Below are 26,190 nucleotides of genomic sequence, written 5' to 3'. Positions count from 1 at the left end.
TCTCATAAATTTCTGGAGGAGTGCTATTGTTCCTTATGTCTTCATCTTTCATTTGGAATATGACAGACCTTCCTAAGCATATTGTGACAAAATGTCTCCAGATCTAGTCTTTGATGTGGCATGTCCAGGATCTGTTAATTTTTCAGTCTTTTAATGTTTAATATGCTGAGAACAGAATTTTTGAAAATCTGTGCTGATCCGGAGTGTTTTTTAAAAAATCTCTTTTGAAGTTCACACGATCAAACTCTTGGATTTTCTTTGGTGTTCTCTGTATGTTGATATTTAGTTCTTGCCAACATACTGTGGCTATGAGAATAGACTTAAGTTGTCCAAAGAAAATTTAAAAAGAGAAGGGATGGGGGAATGCTTTGCTTATGGCAAGGCCATAGTATTACTGAACTCTGAGATTTTCTTTTTTTTGTCTTGTTTTGCTTTCTTAATGAGAGGCGTAGGAGTGGAAAGGGAGGAAGGGAGAGAATTTGAAACTTAAAGTTTTAAAAACAAATGTTAAAAATTGTTTTGCATATAATTGTGGGGTATTAAAAATGTTACTAATGAGTTTTTTTTGGTAGAGGGGGAAATATTGTTAATAGAGTTGGTATGAGTTATGAAAAAGCTCAACCTGGTTATATTCACATTTTTTATTTTTATTTGATTAGTCTAAGATATAAAAAATGTTACTAATGATATATTTTTTTTTTTTGGTGGAGGGGAAAAGATTGTTAATAGAGTTGGTGTGAGTTATGAAAGAAGTAAACCTGGTTACATTCACATTTTTAACTTTTATTCTGATTAGTCCATTTTATCCCTTTGTAACTCTTTAGTTGAAAGTCAGCAAGTATTTGCCTAGTAGGAAGAATAATACATAAGAGTCAGATATTGTTTCAAGTTCCTACTTTGTATCTTACTACCTCTCGGACCATAGGCAATTCCCATAATTTCTCAGAATCTGGATTTTTTCATCTGTAAAATGAGGATAAGATCATGAGTATCAGAAGTTTTTATATGTGAAAATGCTTTGAAAGTCATTGCCTTAATGTCTTTTAAGTCTGGTTAGTAGAATTTGTATTTAGCCATCCATTATGCTATTTATGTCCAACTGCATAGAACAAAAACAGGACTGATGAGTGTTTCCTAAAATCTCTGAAGTCCACTACACAACTTTGTCACCAGCTCTTCCAATCTCCCCAAAAGAAAAAAAAAAACTGAACACTGACGCTGATTTCCAGTGACATATGTTTTCTTTGGGCCTGAAATCTTAGACCTCTATATCCTTTGAGTTATAGAATCAGTAATAAATGGAGAGCTGAACAGGTGATAAAACTTTTGGCTTATTGATTCTATTAAATATACAAGGAAGGAAGGAGAAGAAGAAGGGGACATAGGAAGGAAGGAAAGAAGACTAAGAGATGAAGGAGAAAAGGAGGGAGAAAAAAAGAAAGTTTTGTTTAATAGTCATTTATAATCTTTTTAAAGTGTTCCAGAATAAAAGAAGCATTTCTCCTTTTTTCTTATGAACAAAAAAATGTTTTTGACACGTATTAAAATTTCAAAACAAAATTTTTAACAAAAGAAAGCCAATGGTAAAGGAAAAATATTTGTGTTTAATATCTTAGCTATTGGCATCTTTTCAGTATCTGGTTAAAAGTTTCACTGGTACCTTTTATAGTTTAAATTCAGTATTTTTCTAGACTATAGGTTTAGGGTCTTGGACCAGTGAATTCATTGATAATAGAGAACCCTGTTGGTATCAGGGACTTTCAGGTAAGGAGATTACCTCGATCAATATAACATGTCCTTCTCTGCAGAGAATTCCTTCACTAGAGCACTGATAGGAGAGGTTAAGTGATTGCTCCTGGGATCACACACATGGGATGGATCAGAGGCAGAATATGAATCAGTTCTGCTTGGCTTCAAGATCAGCTCTTTATCCACTTTGTCAGGGGTTTGTTCACCCCTTTTGTGTCATGGGCCTTTTTAGTAGTCTACTGAAGCCTGTGGTCCTCTTCACAAAATAATGGGTTTTTCCTACATTCATCATTGAAGGAAATGCAAATTTTTAGTTAGAGGTTAATTCAAATAAAGCTGTATTTTTTTTCTAATCCAAATTTACTGACCCTCAAAAATATCTGAGGGATCCCTTATAAGGGAGTCTGTGGACTCCAGGTTAAAAACCCATTTTCTAGACCACATCCCCTCTCTTCCTTGGATGAAATGAATCTAAAGCAGGTTCAGACTCACTAAACTTGGGGATTATAGCCTTTTTTTCTCTCCATTTTCACAGTTCAGAAGGGTACAGAAATCATTTGAAAGAATAAGTGATGGCACTTCCATTCGGAAAGCTTTTGATACTGATCTAATTTTGAGTTCAGAAGAATGCCTAGTGGGGTTGGAAGTATGAGCGTGGCATTTATGGGTACCTAGTCATTAAGATTCAAGTCAGCCACTTTCACTTCACTTGAAACATCTTAATACCAGTTTAAAAAAAAAACAAACAAAAACCAAATCCAATAATATCAAGCCTAATCACCAGTTACTCCACAGTGTGGTCACTTGGTCATGATAGTATATTTTTTTCTTCAGTAGTATAGTATTTTTCCAATTACATGTAAAAATAGTTTTTAACATTCATTTTTGTAAGATTTTGAGTTCCAGATTTTTTCTTCCTCCTTTATCTCTCCCCTCCCCAAGACAGAAAGCAGTCAATATAGGTTATACATGTATAATCATTTTAAATGCATTTCCATATTAATCATGTTGTGAAAGAAAATTTAGAACAAAACAGAAAAACCATGAAAAAGCAAACAAAACAAAACAAAAAAGTGAAAAAATAGTAAACTTCAATCTACATTCAGTCTCCATAGTTTTCTCTCTGGATGTGGATAGCCTTTTCTCTCCCAAGTCTATTGGAACTGTCTTGGATCACTGAATTGCTGAGAAGAGCTAAGTCTATCATGTTGATCATCATATAATCTTGGTGTTACTGTGAACAAAGTGCTCCTGGTTCTGGTTCTTCACTCAGCATCAGTTCATGTTAAGTTCAAAGTAGTATTTTTTTTTAATTGTATTTGGTACACTGTAAATATGATTGTATCTGAGAGTGGAGCCCGTCTACCCTCATTAGACCGTCTCTTGCCATCTTGGGCCTTGGATAATGTCCCCTGTCCTGGAGCACTCTGGCTCTGTAGTACCCCGCGGGCAGTCAGTCTTATTTCATTGGTGAAATGGCATCATCATGCTGCTGCTGCTGCTGCTGTTACAGGCATATGATGCTTCTGAAAGAGCAGTATGGAAAGCAAGTGATCGTTAACCTGTTGGGAAGCAGAGGAGGAGAGGAGGTGCTCAACAGAGCCTTCAAGGTAAAGCTTTTGTTCAGCTGCTGGCTTCTCAAGGCCTCCCCTTCTGCTCCTCCATACTGAGGGACTCCAGGGGGTGGGTGTGTCAGGGAGAGGGATTTTGGCAGGCAGCCCTCCAATTCCAACAACGGGAACAAGACTTCCAACAAGGTAGGTGATTTCACCCCCTTGGATTTTCTCTCTGTCCCATGAGTTTGGGAAGAGGCAACTCTTATTAACTATCTATTCATTTATCAATCATTTATTAACCTGCCAAGTATTGTGCCCTGCAGAGATGGACACTAGGGATGCAGACGCATAAAGAAACCATCCCTAACTCAGAACGGGAATGATTTTGTTTTGTGAGTTTTCCCACAATGTGTATTTTTCTAGAATACAATAAATGGCTCCCTAATTTCAAGCTCTTAATTTTTTTCTAGAGGCTTAGTGAAATCTGAGCTGATTATTTTTCTGTAGATGGGACCCAAGGCAGTTTTGTAAGATACATTGCTATATCTTCTTTTAATACTTCTTTTTCTGGCCAACTAATGTATTTAAAATAAACTTTTCTAAACTGATGTCATGAGAGAACCTTTCTCTTTCAGTGACTTCACCCTTAGTCGGCTCATCCGACAAGAGGTGTGTGTCCTCCCCACTGCTTTCTCAGAGTCATTTTCCAAAGTGAAAATCAAGAGAGAAAGAAGGAAAACAAATCCCTCACTCTGCACACGAGCCTCTCATCCAGTATCTCTAATCCTTGTGGGGAAAGCACCTTTCCTTCTGCTAGGTGGCATATGTCCCTCTGCTGCTTTCCGTTCCTCTCCTGGACCGGTCCAGGATAACCCCATCACTTGATGTGATACATTAAGCGTGTATTTGTGTCTTTGAGGCAGTCCCTCTTGACTTGGCTCTGCAATAAAGTTAAATGATTGACTTGCCTGTTGCTTTCTCTGCAGCTCTAAAATCTTCACACTTAACCCACTCTAACTAACATCTATTTGTCTTGGTCTCTTGGATGGTGACACTTCCTTTGTGCAAAGCTGTCTTGGGCTGCTCATGCTTCATTTTTCAGGACAGAAGAAGTAGCCTCAGATAAGCCACATTACATGACCCTGACAGCCCTCTCCAACCCCCTCCCAGTCTCTGCCCCAGCTTTCTGTTGGTGTAAAATGAAGCTCAAGACCTTTTTGCCCCTTATATCCTGAAGAGGCTGTTTGTTTTTTGGAGGGAAAAAAATTCCTAAAGGTTGTTGGTTACTGTCTGGCCTTCTGTTACTGCTCTACAACCTTTCCATCATGGGATTTAAGAGCTGGAAGGGACCCTTATATCCATCCAATTCCACCACCTCCTTTTAAAGGGAAAGAAACTGAGACCCTCTCAGAAGGAAGGAGCTAGGATGGGACTTGAACCCAGATCCTTTAATCTCAGCTTTCCCTTTTTCCCTACCACATAGCTTCCTTGGCTGCTTCTTGTAGGTATTTCTTCCCTAGAGAAGGAAACTCCAGGGCTTATTTTAAGTCAAAGATGAATTTCTGTTGGCCTGAGTAGAAAGCTTTTTGCAGTGAAAATTGATAATAAATATCTATTAGGCAGCAGAAGAAAGAGAGCACTCTAAGGAAGCCACAAGCAGCATAGCATCTGGGGAGCAGGAACAGAGCCCAGCTGAATGTTTGCCTGGTTTATTTGCAAACCCTTGCCTGTTGGCTGGCTATTAGCACTAGCCCGGAAGTCGGGTAACCCAAGTTCAAGTTTACTAGCTATATGACTGAGGCAAGTTCCTTATTCTCTTGGAGCCTCAATTTCTCCACCTGTAAAATGAGGGAGAGGGGTTGGTAATGGAGGGGAGGGGTAAGTGATTTCTAACATCTCATCCAACTCTAATGTTCTGTGATTTCTATGGTGTAGAGACATTCTGGTGGCCAATTCTATTTGGCCAGACCTGCTTTTCCTGTCTGTTGCTAACAGCAACAAATGAACTGTTTTTTTGCTTTTTTTTAAATCTTCCTTTTTTTTTTTTTAATTGGCAATGCTACTTTTATAGAAAAAGGGGAAAAAAAAGTCTTTTTTCTTTTCCTCCCACATGGAAACCAGTAGTATTTTTGACCCAAGTCATTTATCAGCTAGTGGAAATGTTCCTCAGATTCAAAGATATCTAGATGACAGCCTTTAAATATCAACATTCCTTTGAAAAAAGGGTGAGTGAAATGGAGGTAGAAATGTTGTAGAGGCTTGATAATATCAGATAGTGAAGGTGATGATGCAAGGCTGCCCTTTTAACTCTACTTTGCTAATTATTAGATGTGTTCCCTCTCCAAGTCTTGTTTTCCTCATCTGTAAAATTCAGAATTGAATCCATAATTCTCCAAAGTACCTCTCACCTCTCACTGCTATAATTCCTTAACTGCCCAAATGGACACATCCTATCCAAGCTCTTTATAATCCTGGGTCTGTGGCTGCTTAACACAGCCTCTCCATTTGCTATGAGTAAGTGGCTTTGAACAGCTGGAGCTGTGCTTGAGAAGGGAGGTCTAGGACGGCACTGCTGCCCACCTGTGCTGGACCGCCCCCTTGGCTTGTCATTGTATGACCATCACCTGGTGCTACCCAGAGGGGAACTGCAGGACGTGGCTTTCCATGTACAGAGATGCTCATCGTGCTTCCTTAAGAACCATGCAAATAGTTCCCAGGGAAACAGCTCTTAGGAACAGAGCTGCAACACAGCGCTACACTTGGTGAACCTACAGCCCTTGTGCTATTTGAAGAACAGAGCAATAGCTCCCTTTCTCACTCACTTTATTTATTTCCTTAGAGATCTGGGGGAGAATGTGATGTTTGTTCCTGCCCGTGGGCTGCAGATGGTGGCTTAGGGAGGGGCCCGTGCCACATCTGGCTTTCCCTCTCTTTTTAAATGATCCCTTTGCCCTGTTTCAGAAAATGTGCTTTTCATGTGCTGTTGTCTTCTTTCATATTTTCCTTCTGTACTTCCTTCTCAAGAGCTGGACTGATAAACCAATTTATCCATCATAAGCTTTAAGACTAACCTGACCTAACCAATTGCGTGGTTAACCACATGAAGAGCCTAAGCAGTAAATGGAAATATGCAATCATCTCTTTCTTTTTTTCTTCTCTCTTCTCACCCCACTTCCCTTCCTCAGAAGTTGCTTTGGGCCTCTTTCCATGCTGGAGACACACCTATGATAAATTTTGACTTCCATCAGTTGGCCAAAGGAGGGAAAATAGAAAAACTGGAGAACCTTTTGAGGCCCCAGTTAAAGTTGCACTGGGATGAATTTGACGTTTTTGCCAAGGGCAAGAATGTAAGTCCCCGGTAAGTGTCCCAATGTTTGCTTCATTTTTGTAAGTAGATTTATGACTAGAGAGTCTGACATTCTGTTCATTTTATAACGGGATCCTTTTGGTTTTCTGGATCATTTGCTTAGAATTTTGGGGTGGAACCACAAGGATATTTTGGGTTCTAGTCTTCTCCTTTAGCTTCTTCATGACTTAAAGAAAAAGGTATTATATATGTAAATATGCTTGTATATGTATACTACACAAAAACATATATATATAAAAAGATACATATCATTTTTTAAATTATGAATTTTAGCATACATATGATAAATAGGAATAAATCTATATACAAAGAACAGGGAAAGAGGATTACATATGAAACCATGAATTTCTATCACCTATAACTCTGTGGGGCTTTTTAGAAGTCTGGAACATATTTAATACAATGGCATATGGCCAGCTTTTTAATAGATGTATAATTCTGATTTGCAAGTGTTGAATCACAGATTGTCTGACCCCAATTCTAACATTTGACAGAACAGGTTTAGCAATTAGAGTTCATTAGATTAAAGCACAGGGCCGAATTCAACACAGTTCTGCTCATTAAGGGATGAAAAATCTTCCTTTATCTAGAAACCCCAAGTTTTGATTGATTCTGGGTAATTTAGTAAATTGTTGATTCATGTGCCTTAGCTATTACTCAAGCATATCAGTAATATCAAAGGTCCTTCCAAGAATCTGGTGTGAAGTGATCAGGGTGCAGGGGATTGTCTCCTTCCTCTCCCCCTCCCCTTTTCAAACTTAGGACACTTTGCTAAGTTTTCTGCTGATGTAAATTGAACTTTGTAACATTATGGGTTTTTTTCTCCCCTATCCTCCAATCATTCGTTTAGTTTCCAGAAAGGTACCTTGCGAATGAACTGTCTGGACTGCTTGGATCGAACAAACACTGTACAGTGCTTTATAGCCCTTGAGGTCAGTCCCCTGTTGTTAGAAGATTTTGTGATCTCTGAGTGTTTTTTGCTTGTGACCAAAAGGCTACCATTGTTGGACTTCTTGGAACCAGAGTAAAGATAAATTGATTTATCTGATTCTTTGGCCAACTGCCAGGGTGGGTGGGATGGAGTAAGTGGTCAGGAAAGGACTGATGATAAAGAGACTAATTTCTGTGTCATCTGTGAATTTATGACCTATATGTCAGTCTATGGCTTTATGGTGTCTCTTATCCATCCATGCATCCATCCATCCATCTTCCCTGTCTCTCTTCTTCTCCCTGTCCCTCTCCTTCTTCCTTCCTCTCTCACTTCCCCCCTCCCTCCCTCCTTTCCTTCTTCCTTCCCTCCCCTGAACAAACTGAATAAAATGGGAATTCCCATGAAATTAGCAGAACACAAAAGAGAAGTTTGTAAGTTATTCTTTATTATATACAAGTAGCTTTTGTTTTAAAATATATACTAAATTCAACATGTAACTTTCAAAGCTTACCCTGTTCATTCATGATTTTTTCCCCCTTTTTTCACATCTCTTTATTAAAAAAAAGTTTTTCACTGACCTTTTTTTTCCCTATCTTTTTTTGTAAGAGGGGGCTATCTTGTCCAACTCCCCCCACTCCCAGATGAGGAAAAAGAAAAACAAAACAGATGACACACATGGTCAAAGAAAACAAATCCCCACTTTGACTATCTGAAAATGTATGTCTTATTGTACACTTTGAGCTTGGTACCTCTCACTTGTAGTCACTTTTCAAATGGTCTTGAGAAACATTATTTTGCTAAATTCTTTAAGCTGAAGAAATATGTCTGCCTAAGCTGACCATATAGACTGGAACCAGGAAATGCAATCTTCTACCATTTCATTTTACTTATGTAAATGAGATCGTGGTCAAATTTTTTAAGAGGAGCTTGTTATTTTCCTTCCAAACCCATTTGCCTTTTTGACTAAACTTTCTGTTTATTGGCACTGCCATTTACTCTAATCCTCCATGTTTTAAAATTTTATTATTGCCTTTCTTTTCCTTACCTGCCTTATTTATCCAAATCCTATCCATTCTCCTTCCTTTTTCACATTTTATGCTCTTTTCAATTTCTGATGCTCCCCCTCACCCCCCAGCAGCCCTCTAACTATTCTTTCCTGTCTTTCCATTGTATCATTGCCAGTCTTACCTTCTCCAAGGATAGTTTGGGTCATGTCAGATTTTTGTGCAGAATCATCAGGGTTTCGTATTATCTGTCAAATAAATTCCAAAATCGCCCGATTTTCAAGAGTCTCCCCAGTTTGGCACCACCCTGCCTTTCCAGCCTTGTTTCATGCCACTTCCTTCCTTGTTCTTTGTGTTCTAGCCAGACTCAACCCTTCTGTCTCCCAAATACACTTTATGCTTGCTTGCCTCCACGCCTTTGTTGCCTAATCCTAATCTTTCTCAGCTCTTGAATTCCTTGTTGTTGAGTCATTTCAGCCACTCTCTGTGACCCCATTTTGGTTTTTCTTGGCAAAGACACTGCAATGGTTTGCCATTTCTTTCTCCAGCTCTTTTTACAGGTGAGGACACTGGGTAAAGTGACTTATCTAGGGTCACTCAGCTGGTAAGTGTCTGTGGGTGGATGGAACTCGAGAATTCTTGACTTCAGGCCCGACATTTTTCCATTGTACCATTTAGCTACCTGTCCTTTAAAGTTTAACTCGAGCTACCCTCTCTATGAAGTTTCTCTGATCCCTCCTGTAAGTAATAACCTTCTCCTCAGACCTTATTTAACATATAAGTTCTGTTGATTCCACTTCCTGAATCTCTCTTTTATTCTTCCTTCCCATATTGTAGATACAGATGTAGATAACTATATCTCTCTATATCTATTTATATTTATGTCTATATATCTACATATCTCTATATTTACATCTATCTATATCTATCCATATCTATATATCTATATCTCTATATATACATTAACTAGACTGAAAGCCCCATGAGGGAAAGGACCATTTCTTGCCTAATATTGTGTATCTCCTAGCACCTTAATCAATGTTTTGCATATAAGAGGCACTTAATTTTGCTGAATTGACTTGAAACCAAGTCTCTTTTATTCCTGTCTCTTTCAGGTTCTTCTCTTACAATTGGAGAGCCTGGGACTGAATTCAAAGCCAGTCATTGAGCGCTTTGTGGAGTCATACAAAGCCATGTGGTCTCTTAATGGTCACAACCTGAGCAAAGTCTTTACAGGCAGCCGGGCCCTGGAAGGCAAGGCCAAGGTAAGAAGGGATCTGGGACTCAGCAGGGCCGCGCTTTGATGAGGGCCCCCTGGGAAGGCGGACCTGCTCAGAGCCCTTGTTCGTTGCAGGTCGGGAAGCTCAAGGACGGGGCTCGGTCTGTGTCTAGAACCATCCAGTCCAATTTCTTTGATGGGGTAAAGCAAGAAGCCATCAAACTGCTGCTGGTTGGTGATGTCTACAAGGATGAGTATGCTGAGAAAGGGAGGATGCTTATGGACAGCACAGCCCTTTTAGGTAACCAGTCACCTGCCTTCCTATACACACACACACACACACACACACAGACGCACACACACACACACACATATATATCTACGTGTGTGTGTGTATTTATATACATTTATATGGGGAGATGGTGACCCAGAGTATTTTATTTTGAATTCTTGTTCCAGTGACCCTAGTGGATTGGTCCATTAGCATCCATCCCTACTCTCATTGGTACACTCTGTCACCTACTGGTGACTAAATAAAATGGTTGGCAAGGATTAACGTAGGCTCAATTTTGAACAAATGGCTTTTGAGGGTTAAAGACCCTGGATCCAGACCTCATGAGCAACCTGGTTTAAGAGGGGCTGCTAATCAGCTTTAGGAATTAAGAAGAATAGTAAGCTAGGCCCAGAATTGCAACAATGACTTTAGTAAATGTCCAGATAATATAGTAGAGTTTCAGGGTTGTTTTTGGTCCAGACAGTGATCTCTATAGGGAACTTCTAGTAGGAAAAATTCCTAGAACAATGAATGATTAAATGGAAAAAATAAAAAACCCCAACAACATCTATTATTTATGCAGTTTAACAACTCTCTGTAGCTCACTGTCTTTTTAAAATTTAGTATTTTATTTTTCCCCAATTACATGTAAAAATAATTTTCAGCATTTAAAAAATTTTGAGTTTCAAATTTTCTTCCCATCCTCCTCATAAAGAAGGCAAGCAGTTTGATGTAGGTTACACATGTGTAGTCATGCAAAACATTTCCATATTAGTCATGTTATAAAAGAAAACAGATTAACCAAAATAAAAACCGAAGAAAAATAAAGTAAAAAAAAAATGCTTTGATCTGTATTCAGGCTCCACCAAGTGTTTTGCAGCTTACTTACAAGATTGTCTGGGGCAAGTAGAGTTTATTGACTTGCCTAAATGCATACTTTGCCGTTTTGTTTCAGAGGCAGAATTTGAACCCAAATTTTCTTGACTCTAAAGTCAGCCTTGGCATCTGTGGATGGGATTTAGGAAAGCAATAGAGATTGATATAGGCACACCACATATTGGGGCCATTGGCAGTTCACATGTGAAGAACTCACAAGGGCCTTTCCCTTTGCCAAAAGGTACATTTATTTATGAGAAGAAGTCATAGACAAAATGAAGAAGTAAAAAAAGCACCAGAAGTGGTAAATATGAAATAGTATCAGGAGAGCATATAGTTAGCAAGGAAAAGGGATTTTTAGCAATTAACAAGGGAAAAGATAAATTTCTTAGTGGAATTCACAATTAACTAGGAGAAAGAGAATACATTATATGATGTAAGTGCATGACTGATTAGCAGTTTATCACCTTAAAAGAGTTAACTAAAACAAGGAGAAAGATACCATGAAGCATGGGGGAGGGATGGAGTGAAGAGTTAGACATCATAAGGCAGACCACTGGCAGGCTAACCCAAAAGGGATTCAGCAAAGATGGCATAGGCCATGGACAGATTTATGGGGGAAATTTAACCTCAGGGGTTTGACATCATAACTTGGCTTTCTGATTGGATACATTAAGATGGGATTACCCAAGACCTCCACAGGGGTGGGACTGTAAGGCTGAGCTGATCCCCATCAGTGCCCTTCCCTGCTTACCTCAGGAATATTATAATCTTAAATGTTTCTTCAGGCTTTTTCTGCCAGCCCTACCTAGTTACCTAGAACCTCTGTTATGTTGTATTGCTTTTCCCAAAATAAGTAAAAGGCTGTGACTAAATCCCTAAAATCCTGGATTCTTTTAACTAGGTTAGTTACTTCCTGCTACTTTGAGAACTCCCTTTATTGCTACTCTCTTAGTTTGGATCTTTTGTTATATTGTAGGAACTGTCTGTATTTATTTATTTTTTGTTGTTGTTGTTGTTGTTCATATTCTGGAAGTACAGGAGCACAATGAGGACTGTCTCTCCATTGTCTTTAATGCTTCTTACAGAACTAGGCTGCTTCTAGTTAACCCTACAAGTCTTTGATCATAACTTTTGTAGTTCAACATTAATCAGTCAGAAATACTTATTAAGGACCTGCCCTGAACCAGACACTGTGCTAAGCCCAGGGATATAAGGACAAAAGCAGGAGGAGTCAACACTTTAGGAGAATATGACCTGGAAGGTTGGGAGGTTGTGGGGATGGTGAGTAGAAGAGTTAATCAGCAGGTCTTTTTCAGTAGCTGTGGAAATACTGATTGGACTTCTGTTCCAGAGCAGATTTAGGGATTGATATCTAGGGAAAAAATTGAGGAAATAACAAAAAGGTGACCTGCAGTAGAAGATGAAGCATAACTGGAGCTAGAAAGATACTGAATAAATGAATGAGCACTTATTTAGTTCTTACTGTGTACAAAGTACTGTGCGAAATGCTCAGGATACAATAGTAACAGTCCTTGCTCTCAAGATATAATACATAATGCATATAATGGACTACATGAGACATTCACCAATCAGGACAGGTTTGTCACCTCTTCTTTGGAGAATGTTACATCAGGATAAATGACAAGGTCTTTTGATCTGCAAAAGGATAGCTATAGGTTTGGAATAGATGACTAAAGCCCCCTACACATTATTTCATAGTTGAAGAAACACAGATTAGAACCCCATCTCCTTGACCCCAAATCCATTGCTCATTCCACTGTGACACAGTCCCTTTCTTCTATGGCAAAAGCAAACAGCTTTGGTAAATATAATTTGCAATTTGTAGAGGAGCTCCCTCTACAAATAAAATCACAGGTCCATCCCCTCTCCCCTAATTTATCTATGCCTGAGAAAAATGTAATTTAATTATTTCTTTCTTTCTTCCCTCCTCCACCTAATCTCATTTCCTAGTATATTCTTACTTTGCTTTCAGTAGCCAAGGTGATATTTGATTTTTACTCTGGGCACAATCCCAGTGCAGTGCAGGAAGTTTTGAAATTATCTCTTAAATAATTGCATGTCCGTTGAGGTTTGTTTACTAACAAAACAGAAATGATTTCGTTTCTAGACTGTAACTCAGTCATAGAAGAAAGGAAGTATTGTTGTCTAAAGAAGTTGATCTTTTAAGATATATAGGATATGGATCAGAGAAAAAAAAAATTAAAGGGGGATTTTCTTTTGGTGAAACTTTGAAATTTATGTTGCTTCCAAAACATGACTTGCTGGCTGTATTTCTATGCTCTTCTTTCTGGTTAACTAAAGATTTGTCACTTTAGCTCTCTTTCCGTAGCCTCATCCTCTTTTGGATCTGGTGGTAAAGGCCAAAATGCAGGCTTTCCCTGCTGTATTGAATTCATCTATTATTTGGTGTCATGCTTTTAACACCATGTACTTTATTTATGCATTCCCAACTGGATCATGATTTCCTATGAATAGATAGATCTCCTTGGGTAGGGAGAAACTCAGTTTTATTTCTCACAAATGGAATAAATAGTATAAATGCATTTTGGCTCTTTCCATTCGATTGAAGAAAATCTTAGGAACAAAGAATTTTTTGAAAGCTGGAAACTTCTCAGAAATCATCTAGTGACTAGCTAACACCTTAATTAACCATCTAGTCACTAACAGCTCCTTTATTTTATAGATCTGTCAGTTAGGAAGATCAATTAGGTGACACTGGATAGAGAGTGGGCCTGGAGTTGGGAAGATTCATCTTCCTGAGTCCAACTCTATCCTCAAACATTTACTAAATGTGTGACTTTGGGTAAATCACGTGACTTTGTTTACTCAGTTTCCTTATCAAGTGAGCTGGAGAAGGCAATGGCAAAAAACTCCATTATCTTTGCTCAGAAAACCCCAGAAGGGGTGAGTCTAACACTATCGAACCTCAAGTCAACAAACATTTATTAATTAGGCACTTATTAACAAGCATTGTATTTCATGCTATGAATATACAGAGCTTACATTCCAATAAGAAAGTAAAAAGTCAATAAAAATTTATTAAATACCTACTATGTGCCAGACACTGTGCTAAGTGAGCCCTGGGAATACAGAGAAAGGTAAAAGGTAGTCCCTTTCTTTATGGAGAGAACTTAGTAGGGAAGAAAACATGAAAACAAACACATATCTACAAATGCGATGTATATGGAATAAAATGGAGATAGTAGAGATGGGTCTGACACTCAGAAATAGGCAGTTTGGAGGTTTGGGACTACAACCCCAAGTCTTCATATAATACAATGATCTTTCTGTCATATAACACTGGCTCTCAGGCTCTTATCTTGTGAGATAATCACAAACATGTTGGCTAAAATGTTGAAATAATAGTACATCACAAGCATTACAAATTAGAAAAAGAATGATCTAATTCATTTTTGGAAACATACCTTGAAAATTCTGATAACAATAATAAAAAAGCTCTCTTTAAAAAAATTTTTTTTTGTAGCAGCATTATGTTTTCAGTTAAACCAGCTGCCTAGAAGAAGCCAAAATGCCCAATAATAAGTTAAATAAATTGTGTTAGTGTTAATGCCATGATACTGTTACTGTTATATAGACAGGAGAAGCAATATTGTGTGATAGTCAGTAAGTCCTGGATTCACGTCCTGTCCTTGACACTTCCAAACTCTTTGAGTTTGGTTTTTGTTGTTGTCCAGTCATTTCATTCAGGTCTTGGGGGTTTTTTTCACAAAGATACTGGAGCAATTGCTTTATTATTTCTATCTCCAGTTCATTTTACAGATGAGGAAAATAAGACAAACAAGTCACTTAATTTCTCTGTATCCCAGGCAACTCTTAAAATTAGAAGTTACTGAACTGGTATGGATCTGGATTCATGGAGGAAATTTCTTCATCAAGAATTCCCTGTACTAATGAAATCACAGATAGCCTCCCATGCTTCCCCCACAAAAAAAAAAAAAAAAAGGTAAAGCAATATGGTCTTATTGGAAAGAGCCCCAAGATTGTGAAAGTGAGTGATCAAATGAAGACTGTTACCAACCCACAGAAGAGTCGGTCGACTAGCATTTATTAAGTGCCTACTATTATACATCTGGCACTGGGCTAAGCACTGGATATACAAAGGAAGGTAAAAAACAGCCTTTTCTTTTCCCAAGAAATTCACAGTGTAAGGGAAATGACAGAACTAGACAAAGAACAGAGTGCACAACAGCCGTGACCATATGAAGGAATAGTAAAAGTGAATGGACAAAGAATTGGGATGGAGACTTTGAGGGAACGACTGCAAAGTTAGGAGGTGTTTGAAAACACTTCATTTTTTTTTTTTTTAAAGTCCAGCCCATGGAAAACCTTTCTTAGACAGGGCAGAGAAGCTCTCAAGAGTCTCATTGTTGATCTGAGAGCATTTATTAAATACCTAGTGTGTGCTAGGCACTGGAACTATGAATACAAACTAAAAGAAATGGTTGCCCTCAAAACAGAAAGATAACATAAAAAAAGGAAACTGAAAAGGTAGGATAAGGGGCAGAAGTGACTAGTCAGGTCAGGGTCCATGATGGAGACGTCTGGAGCCCAACCTATTGAGAAATGAAGGGATGGCAGGACTAGTCATTTTCCCCAAATGGAGGTTCTCAGAGAAGCCATCCAATGGGTAGAGATTACCGGGATCTCATTCCCAGTGGTCCCAAAGAGCTGCCCTTTCTGTTTGTTTATCCCCCCTCACTTTCCCACAAGCTGGTACATGCAATATGATTGTTGATCAATGCAAAAAGAGAAGCCAAATTTTAAAATCAGATATAGGACTGACTCCAGATTTCTTTTCCTTTGACTTAGAGAGTAGAACATGAAAATCATTTAGGTTTTTCAAGAAAATTCAATCACTGCATCCTAAAGGAAACGAAAAATAAAAGAAAACCAGGGCAGAAAGTGTTTTCAGCAAAGAAACAGTGCTCTTTTTCGTCCTTCTCACTGTTTTTTGCCTGTTTTTAATAGCTACCATTGGGATAGGAAGCGGCAGTCAACTAAAGACTCAGTTGTTAGCTGTATGGATATTCTATCATTAGATTGTTTTTAAAAAACAAAAAACAAAAAACTTTTAAATTTATTATTTTCCTACTTCCCCTCCCACACTGAGGGGGGAAAAAAGAAAAAAAAAAAAAAGCCCTAGTAATAAATCTGCATAGTTAAACAAAACAAATGTCCACATTGGCTGGGTCTCATTCTGCATCTGGAATTCATCACCTCTCTCTCTGGAGGTGGTTAGTGAGCTCCATCATTGAGCTTCTAGTGAAATATATCTTTTCATAATTAGAAAAGATCTTCCCATTGGAGAATTCTCAAATGCTTAGTCACAAATGTAAATGATTTCCACTTTAACGGATTCTGTAACCCTTAAATATATGGCACAATTGGGAGAAAACCCCCCCCCAAATTCCTGAAGGCTGATTCACTGAATTCTCTCTAACCAGTTAAGAATATGTTCTCTTAACTGTTTGGTTCTTCACACATATATTGTATCTAGGATATACTGTGACATATTTAAGATGTATAGGACTGCTTGCCATCTGGGGAAAGCGGAGGGAGGGAGGGGAAAAGTCGGAACAGAAGTGAGTGCAAGGGATAATGTTGTAAAAAATTACCCAGGCATGGGTTCTGTCAATAAAAAGTTATTCTTTTTTTTCCTATTTTTTTAAAAATAATTATATGTTTTCTTTGGAGTAGCTAAGGTGGCACAATGGATAGAGCACTAGCCCTGAAGTCAGGAGGACCTGAGTTCAAATTTCAGACACTTAACACTTCCTAGCTGTGTGACCCTGGGCAAGTCACTTAACCCCAATTGCCTCAACAAAAAATAAAAATGAAAAAAAAAGTTCTCTTCATATATAAGAATTTTGGTACTTGAAGCACATAAATGCAAGGGGAAGGCTTTATCCTCCAATGCTTGCCTCCTCTCAGGGGCAATGTGGAACAGACAAACAGGGGCTAACTTTGCAAGGATGAGGGTTGAAGTCTTTTCTCTGTTAACTAATCTTGTTACTCTGGACAAATCAATGAACCTCTCTGTGGCCTAGGGAACTCTCTTGAGTTTAAGTTGCAGAAAATGTACTGACCTTCATGGGTATAGAGAATTTTTTTCAATGGGGGGGGGGGGGAATACCCTACATCCATTAAATCCCTAGTTCTGGTTAAAAAAAATGTTTATTATAGCTATACCATTTACACAGCACTTTAAGATTAGTAAAGTTCTTTGCATATATTATCACCTTTAATTCTTATAACAACTCTGTAAGGTGTTTGTTATTATTCCTTTTTTATAGATGAGGAAACTGAGCCACAGAATAGTTAGATTTACATAACTAGTAAATGTCTGAGGCAGATTCTAGCATTTTATCCAGTACAGTGAATGTTAATAAAAAGTAGATCATTAAAATCTGACTATAATAAGAAAATCCTTTTTTAAAAAAGACCACAGTTTTTTGTTTGTTTGTTTGTTTGTTTTGTTGTTGTTGTTGTTGTTGTTGTTTTTTGTTTTTTAAATTAGGTAATCTCTAGGGAGAAGATTTCCTGGAAGAGTTGCATATATACACACACTCCACTTTCATTGAGTCCTGGTGATTTTGCTGGGTGGGATCATATTCTAGTCCTGAGTTTCTGTGACACTAGAGAAAATTCTTAATGGTACCATTGCTATACAGTAGCCTGTACTTTCAAGATACTTTGTCCATCATTTTTCAAAAAATTCTTTTGTGTAAGCAAACTTCAACAAATATAAATGTCTCACTATACAAAGAATCAGAAGATTGTCTATAGAACTGAGAATTTCCATTATACAGAGACTTTTTAGAGCTTATGATGAAATTGCCATATTTATCTCTGGCCCCTTCAAGTCCTTCCAGGATTCCTCATTTCTTATGGCTCAGTAATTGTCCATTACATTCACATACATCTCTCCCCATTTGGCCTATGCCGATTTTGGTTTCATTTCTTTGCTTCCCTAAATATTTTGGTATATATGGGTCTTTTCTTTAATCCTTTTGTGGTAGACACTTGGTAATTATATCACTGGGTTTAGGGATTTTTTTTAAGTGGTTTCAAGTTGCTTTCTTTCCCATCATTTTCACAAATTTGATTCAGACTGATACCATGATGACTTGATTTCCTTTTTATGTCTTGCGGGTTTCAAATTGCACCAGAACATTTTTTCCCTACATATTCTTCATAGTGACTCCAAGGATCTTAAAAGCCATGTCAGAACGGCAGTCAGAATTCACCAATTTCAAACGAATTCGGATTGCCATGGGAACCTGGAATGTAAATGGAGGAAAACAATTCAGAAGTAATCTTCTGGGCACTGGAGAATTAACTGACTGGCTGCTGGATTCTCCCAAACTTTCAGGGGCTACTGAATTTCAAGGTAAGAACAGAAAACTGACCTGCCATGTTTAAGTTTCCTTAATTCTGCTAACATAGTTCCCAGGTCTGACCTTTTTTTGAGAAATTACTGATATTTAAGAATTTGGTATTTGGAATTTTGACTCTTCAGAATGTTTTAAAAACCCTGTTAAAAACCATCTTAAGTTTCTCTCCCACTTCCCCTTCTTTTTTTTTTTTTTTAAACTTTAAACTCTTTTCTGCTATAATGGACAAACAGTAAATATTGCTCTCTCTGGAAATTAAGTTATGGTTGGAATTTTTCTAGCAAAGCAAATTAACCAGGTTTTTGCTAAAATGAATGTTGCTAGTTAAGCATTTGCATTCCTCCAAAATTAAAGTAATTCTAAATTGATACACAATTTGTCTTTTTGGTTGTTCATACCTGTGGAAAGAATATTAAATTTGGAGTTGGGGAATTCCAGACTCAGGTTCTGGTCTTGCCACTTTCTATTTACTTCATCTTGGACAAATCATATAATCTTTCTGGGCCTCAGTTTCCTCCTCTGTAAAATGAGGAGTAAGACCACATCCAGGGCTTTGGCTTTCATGAGGTCATGGACTTGCCTTTGGTAGTCTGTCAAAGCCTGGGGAGGGGACTCTTCCCAAAATAATGTTTTTAAATGCATAAAATACAATACATAAAGGAAATCAATTTCACTGAAATACAATTATCAAAATAACAAAAAAATCACAAACCTGAGGTTAAAAATCTCCAGAGCAGATGATCTCTAACGGCTCTAAATCTATGACTCAGTACCTTGACATGCCAGTCCATGATCTCAGAACCCTTTTAGGGTTGGAGGAATGCATTTCTCCCTCTTCTCCCAATTCCCTTCACACCTCCCTCATGAGTTGGGTCCATTTTCAATGCCTTTATAGTTCTGGAAAAGGTTAGCAATATTGCATTGCTGTATTTTTGTGGATCCCACTAACATACTTGCCTTGTGATTATTTACATTATAGACAGATGCTCCCTTGGCAAACTTTCAAGGCTGCATTTTAAGTCCCATTCTTGAACTTTTATACATACACATTGTAAATCTCTCTCTCTCCCTCTCTCCCTCTTTCTCTCTCCCTCCCTCTCTCTCTCTCCTTTCTCTCCGTCTGTCTTTCTTGCCCTTTCCCCCCTTCCTGTTTCATGCATAGGGAGACAGTTTGAGCTTGAAATTCATAAGGGGTTGAAGTTACTTACTATAACTAAATGGGAGTTTCTATAGGAGTAAATAGTATACCAGTTATTAACTTTGAATGCATTGGAAAACCTATGAGACTTTAGTACACCAAGTCCATGAAACCAATTAGATTTTCACTGACAAACTCCCAAATACAATGAAATAGACTCTCTTTACTCTTCTTGAAGGTTATACTAAAATTATTGCCTTTTATGGAATTGAAATCAGTTTGCAGTAAGAAAAGCTCTCCAGTTTTCCTTCTGAAGCGTTGGTTTAAGAAAATGAAAGAAATGTTAGTTAGTCCTGCCAAGTTACTCTGTTAAGAAGTGGAAATTTTAAGCCAGTTAACTTCATGGCTGACCTGTTGAATGAATAAGCAGTCAAAAAAAAAATACAGTTGGAGATAACTGAGATCCCTCTAGCAGAGGTCTCCCTTACATATTTGGGAGTGAAATGGGAAGGGCTAGAATAGAGGGAGGTATGTTTTCTACTAATAGATTGGGGGCCAGCCACCTGATGTTGGAATGACATGATCTGGCTGGATGAAGTTCATTGAATTGCTGTAATTGCCTCTTAATTGTTTTTGGCTTTGGAGAACAAGGATAGGATGAATAATTAAATTCATGGAATCCCCAGATCTCATTATTTTCTTTCCCCCCCACCTTCTCTCTCCCATCCAGTTCTCCCTTCCTTTCTCCTCTTACAAAACTGAGGTTTATGAATTTTTCATCTTCATAATGATATTTCAATGTAATTGACTTCCTTTATGTGTTTTGCTTTTCTTCTTAATTTTTTTTATTAATGCTTTTGATATATATATATTTTTCATAATAATAGTACCTTTCTTCCAGGGTGGTTGGGAGGCTCAAAAGAAATAGTAATTGTAAAGCACGTGACACAGTGACTGGAATACACTAAGCACTTTTAAAATGTTATTATTTCTTCCATTGCTGACACCCTGCAATTCTAAATAATTTGGGGTTCACAGAACCTGAACTTTTTTCTTTTATGTCTTTCTCCCTCGATTTCTACTTCCCAGATGACAGCAGCCCAGCTGACATATTTGCAGTGGGATTTGAAGAGATGGTAGAATTGAGTGCAGGAAATATTGTCAATGCTAGGTAAGTAAGAAAGTACCATGGTTGGGGTGAGTGGGATTGTAATGTGAATCACACACAAGAGATCTGACCATGATAAATGTGTTAGGATATTTTAAAAAGTTATCTAAATATTAACATTAAACTTTAATGCAACCAACTAAAATTTATTAGTAACTTCATTTTTAAGTTAATTTTAGTGCTTAAAGCATACTGTTTCAGTCATATCCTCTGAGATTGTTCGTTAAAATTTCTTAGGAACCTATTTAATAAATTCTGAAGTGACCCTGATTCTGAAGTGATAGGATATACCTTAGTTAAGCTTCCCCAAAACCAAAGTAATTTCCCCCAGAGAGATGAGGAGGAAGAGGAGAAGAATGATGATGAGAGAAACACTGTGTGTGTTAAACAGTCATATTGCACATAACACATATTGAGTCAGAATCCACTTTAATTTCAGATACCCAGACAAAGTGGAAAAGTGGCCCTTTATAAATTTACTTTAAGGCAAAAATAACTGACAGATTTTTCTACTGGGAGAAGAAAAGAGTTCTGGAAGATATCAGAGAGCCATATAATCTGAACCCTTACCTTAATTTAGTGGTCATGTTTAATATCAGAATATTTGTTGAGTTCCTTTGTTCAGCAGATATTTATTGAAACCTCCATCTCCATCTGCTTTCTGCAAGTTATCATACCCAATATGGTGGTCAGAATAGGATGGGATAGAGAGATAAATAAATATGACAGCTTTCTGGGTAGGGGAGGAAGGGTATGTTTAGGGGAAGAAACATAATATAAAAACTAAAGACAATAGTCATACAACAAGACTTAATTATTTGCTGTGTGCCAGGAGCTGTACTAAATATTGAGAATATGAAGAAAGGTTTTCATTCTAATGAGGGACAGAGCACATAAGTGACTAAGTTTACCATAAGTGACTAAGAATTTACCAAGGTAAATTCTGAGAGTAGCTGGAATAGAATCTGAGACAGAAAGCCAGTGCTTGGAGAGGGAATCAAGAAAGGCCTCCTGAAGAAAGTAGAATGTAATGGAAAAGAGGGAAGGAAAGCGGTTGAGATGAGTAGGAAATGGGAAGTGGAGGCTTATGAGTCAAGGAGTAGCACAGAATCTAGATAATGGAATGAATGAGAAGTAAAGTATTAAGGTAGGAAAGGTAGAAAAGGTCCAGGTTATCAAGAGTTTTAAATGCTCAATAAAACACTGTGATGGTTTATTTTAAACACCATTCCTTGCCCTCAAAGAACCTTGTGCTTACATAATTTAGGATTAAACAACATGCATTCAATAGTGAAAGAAAGAGATGATGTTTTGAGAACTGGAATAATAAAAACAGTCTTCCAGCCAAATGACTGATGTGAGCATTCTTTTGTATTTTATTTTCTTCTAGCACTACCAATAGAAAAATGTGGGGAGAGCAACTTCAGAAGGCTATCTCAAGGTCTCATAGGTACATTCTGTTGACTTCTGCTCAGCTTGTAGGCGTCTGCCTTTATATCTTTGTACGCCCTTACCATGTTCCATTTATCAGGTAAGAAAATTGGATTTACTTACAGAGGAGTTGTTTTTGTTTTGTTTTGTTTTGGGTGGGGGGAGAAGGGGGAGCCAGGAGTTAGCTACAAATATTTGTACTCTATTTCAGGACTTCAACTTTTTCTACTCATGACCTCTTTTCAACCAAAAAATTTTTACACAATCCTGTCTCAAATTTCTGGCAGTGTTTGTTCATGCACAGTGAGAAGTATGCATGTTTTGTATTTAGAACCATTCAGAAGTCAAGCAGTGCAACATGGGCAAATGCTGCCAGAAACACTTTGGATTTGTCACAGTTTGGTTTTGAATTAATTTTTGGTCATTATGTTCAGAAAGGTTTTACTGTTGCCAAATTTTTCACATCATCTCCCACATTCAGTTATGTGCCCTTATGGGAGGCCACTACCCACAGTTTAAGAAGCTTTCCTTTTTTTTGATGATGGTTTTCCCCATCTTATAGCTTTCACCCAGATTAACTGGTTTTTTATATGGATTTATGTAAGCCCCCTGACTAAAAGATTAAATTGTGTGATGCTAGGTAGGAGAATGAGACTCCTATTTCCCAGGCAGCTGACTTTGGATTTTTAATGAATATTAGCAAATTGTCATTGATATTTAAAATCATAACACTAATTTGGACAAAGGAAAGGAAATCTCTTAGTGATTTTTTTTTTTTAATGTAGACTTTGTGACCAAGAAAGTTGAGTATCTAAATAAAAATGTCAATTCTTTCATCTCTCTTTAAAAGATTCCAAAGTATGTTTTGCAGTTGGAAAGCTTCTAAAGTTGTCATCCATTGTTATTTTCTAAAAGTGAAAAATCTTCTAAATTTCTGAAAATAGAAATTTTAGAAAGTTTTTCTTCCTAGAAGACTCTGCCATTTCCCTGACCTCCATAGATAATAACCTCTTCCAGAATAGGGATTTTTATCTTTTATTTTGGCAGCCCAAGTGCTAAAACATAATAGGTTTGCTTAATAAATACTTGCTATATTATTTCAAATGGAAGTATTCATTGTTCTTTTATATTAAATGAACCTATCCTTGAGTTCATTGAAGATATCTGCCTAATTTTTGATTGAGTCTTAGCCCCAAGCACATCATTTTACATCTACTCCAGTTTCTTCTGGTTAATGTGATTTATGGCCCCACATCATTGAATCTAAGGATTTTTCCTCCCTAATTAAATATATTTGTCCCTTGTTGAACACCTCAGCCAGCATCCTAGGGGACCCTAAGGACATAAACCATAGCAACATTTAAATAGCACACTTATTTCTGAACATCCACAGCCTGATTTCCAATCATTCTAGTCCTTTTCCATAATAAGGATTGCAAAAGACTAAACTTTTAATATGTTTTCCTTTAACCCTGGGTATCCTGTGGGATGACAATAATTTTTAATATAACCAAGTTGGTTGATTTAGTGTTCTCAAATGAAAGCAAAGGATCTCGGTGAATCCTGTGCATTTTAGAAACATGGCATAAGATTACTAATACCAGTGCCCTCAGTGAATTAATAGTACCTTTGGCCTCAGGTTTGTTGAGTTAAGCACACCTCTTCCCCAAGGTACCATTGACAAGTTATGATCTGAGTAATGATTATGAAGGAACAAATATTTAAATTTTTGCTATACCAGCGGCTCTCTCAGTCAATGGCTTTTTCCATTAAAAGGTTAAAAGATTTTTTTTAAATATTAAAAAATATACTTGAAATGGCATGGATTTGCCCACTCTATCTCATGTTCAGATAACTGAGAATAAGAATCCTCACTCAACAAAGGTTAGTTTGAAACCATCTCTGGAGACCTTTGCAAGTAGCCATCATTTTTCTGTGTTCTGCAAATATGCCATATTTTTGGATGTTCACTCCTGAATATTTTATACTCATGGCAACCTCTGGGTCACAATAATGTCATTCAAATTGAGTGCTCCCAGAAATATGAATTCATATTTTTTCTGGGAGTGGAATAAAGTGGGATCAAACAATAAAAAGCAGGTACAAAGCAAGAGTAAATGAATCTTTAGCTTCCTCAGTTTTATGAAATACCTTTTGTGATACAGGGCTTGGTTAAAAGTAAGCCTGACATAAAGATCTCTGAAATCCTATTGTACCTTCTCACTGCCATATAGTAACCAGTCATCAGGCTAAAGAACATTTTTTAATAATAGGATAATACAAGTGGAATGTCTTCACAAGGGTATAGTAAAGTATTTCTTGATTACTAAAGATGTGATTGGCAAATTGATACAGGAAGTTTTGAATGCTCTCTTTTATATTGGGTTTTATCTTTCTGTACATAGGAATATCAAACCAACTTTTTTCCTTGTTGTTTTTGAATCCCAGGGATGTAGCAATTGATACAGTGAAGACCGGCATGGGAGGAAAAGCTGGGAACAAAGGCGCCGTTGGCATCCGATTTCAGTTCCACAGCACTAGCTTCTGTTTTATTTGTAGTCATTTGACTGCTGGACAGTCACAGGTGAAAGAAAGGAATGAAGACTATAAAGAGATTACACAGAAGCTCAGTTTCCCCATGGTAAGAAATTCCACATCTAAGGAATTGGAATTTGGTGGGCAGACCCTTGAAACTATCTTGAGGTGCCTGGTGGAGTGTGGGAATGATGGTGGTGGTAGGGAAGCGAGTAGAATACAATTTATGCGACTTTGCAGTCACTTCTGCCCACTGAATTTAATTTCTATCTTAGTACATTTGTCTTTTATATATGTTCATCCTTTGTATATCTCTGTCCTTTTGTAAATTTCCTGATGTGTCATTTCTATTTTATTTCCCAAGAGATAAAATGCTGGATAGAAAGAAATACTCCCAAACATTTCAGTGGTTTGCACTAATATTTTGGGCAACTAAGCAAAGAACCCTTGAGTCTAATTAGAATAAAGTATAATTACACCAAGATTCAAAATGTCATATGTGTTTATGAGGCATCTCAGCCCTTATTAGTAAGGCTACTATTCCTATGGAAATCAGATAGGAAGCATTATAAAAGCTGATTCATATTTAATAATTCTCTCACCTCTTAGAAAATTCCCTAATGGGGAGCCAACTGTGAGAAGCTGACCATAACATACACAATGTTGCCCTCTAGTGACCATATGGGGGTCTGTGGTGTTTTCCCAAGTAAGGAAATTGGAATTGTACTATTGCTTTCTATTAGAAAAACCCTGGATTGTCCCAGTGGGGTTAGATTTTGCACTTATCCATTTACACATTCTTTTGGTTCTTATGAACAGATAATTTAGTTGACGTCTGCTCGTGGAGTTGTCATGTTGATATCGAGCCTTTGACAGTGACTTTATTTTCTTTGTCTATATTCTAACTGGGTTGTATGTTGCATATAAAATTTCACTGCTAAAATTTCTCTTCATTATTTTGTGTCATGACTTTTGTTGTATTGGGTGCATTAGATAAGGAAAAATACAAAATAATTTAGGATATAGTTTGCCATGTGATTTATGCTTTCTAAATTCTTCATTGCACTCTGTTTTTATAAATGTATGATTTTATTTCTTGCTGAGCTTTTGGGGAAAAAAATCATTTTAGTGGCCCATCTGAAACCCAAAAGTGTCAGATTTTTAAAAATTCTTTTAAAAATATTCTTTAAAAGAAAAAAGATTTTGCTTTATAGTTAGTATAGCTATTGAATATTCACATTTATAGTTAATAGTTATGTGTAGTTAGTGTGTGTGTGTATGTGTGTGTATATATATATATATATATATATATATGTGCCATTAATAACAATTGCTATAAATATACATACATACATACACACATATATTACCATAACTACCATTTGTGTAGTGCTTTAAATGTTTGCAATTTGCTTTATTTTATCTCACTCATTTGATTCTCATAACAATCCTATGAAGTAGTGTTCTAATTATCCCCATTTTAGAGTTGAGGAAACAGGCTAA

The 26,190-nt window shown here is 37.2% G+C and overlaps 1 protein-coding gene across 4 annotated transcripts in view; it reads left to right on the top strand.

The window, feature by feature from the left end:
- SYNJ2 (synaptojanin 2) overlaps positions 1 to 26,190 on the top strand; it is a 132,433-nt gene that overhangs the window by 75,381 nt on the left and 30,862 nt on the right. For all 4 annotated transcript variants that reach the window (XM_031937565.1, XM_031937564.1, XM_031937567.1 and 1 more), the window contains exons 7-15: positions 3,263 to 3,359; positions 6,491 to 6,663; positions 7,523 to 7,604; positions 9,723 to 9,872; positions 9,962 to 10,127; positions 18,220 to 18,411; positions 20,643 to 20,724; positions 22,112 to 22,252; positions 24,601 to 24,793. In XM_031937565.1, the coding sequence (XP_031793425.1) occupies positions 3,263 to 3,359; positions 6,491 to 6,663; positions 7,523 to 7,604; positions 9,723 to 9,872; positions 9,962 to 10,127; positions 18,220 to 18,411; positions 20,643 to 20,724; positions 22,112 to 22,252; positions 24,601 to 24,793 (1,276 nt within the window). The remainder of the gene's footprint in view (positions 1 to 3,262; positions 3,360 to 6,490; positions 6,664 to 7,522; positions 7,605 to 9,722; positions 9,873 to 9,961; positions 10,128 to 18,219; positions 18,412 to 20,642; positions 20,725 to 22,111; positions 22,253 to 24,600; positions 24,794 to 26,190) is intronic.

The sequence above is a fragment of the Sarcophilus harrisii genome, chromosome 4, assembly GCF_902635505.1.
Source record: "Sarcophilus harrisii chromosome 4, mSarHar1.11, whole genome shotgun sequence".
Taxonomy (NCBI): Eukaryota; Metazoa; Chordata; class Mammalia; order Dasyuromorphia; family Dasyuridae; genus Sarcophilus; species Sarcophilus harrisii.
This window is presented reverse-complemented; position numbering and strand designations above follow the sequence as displayed.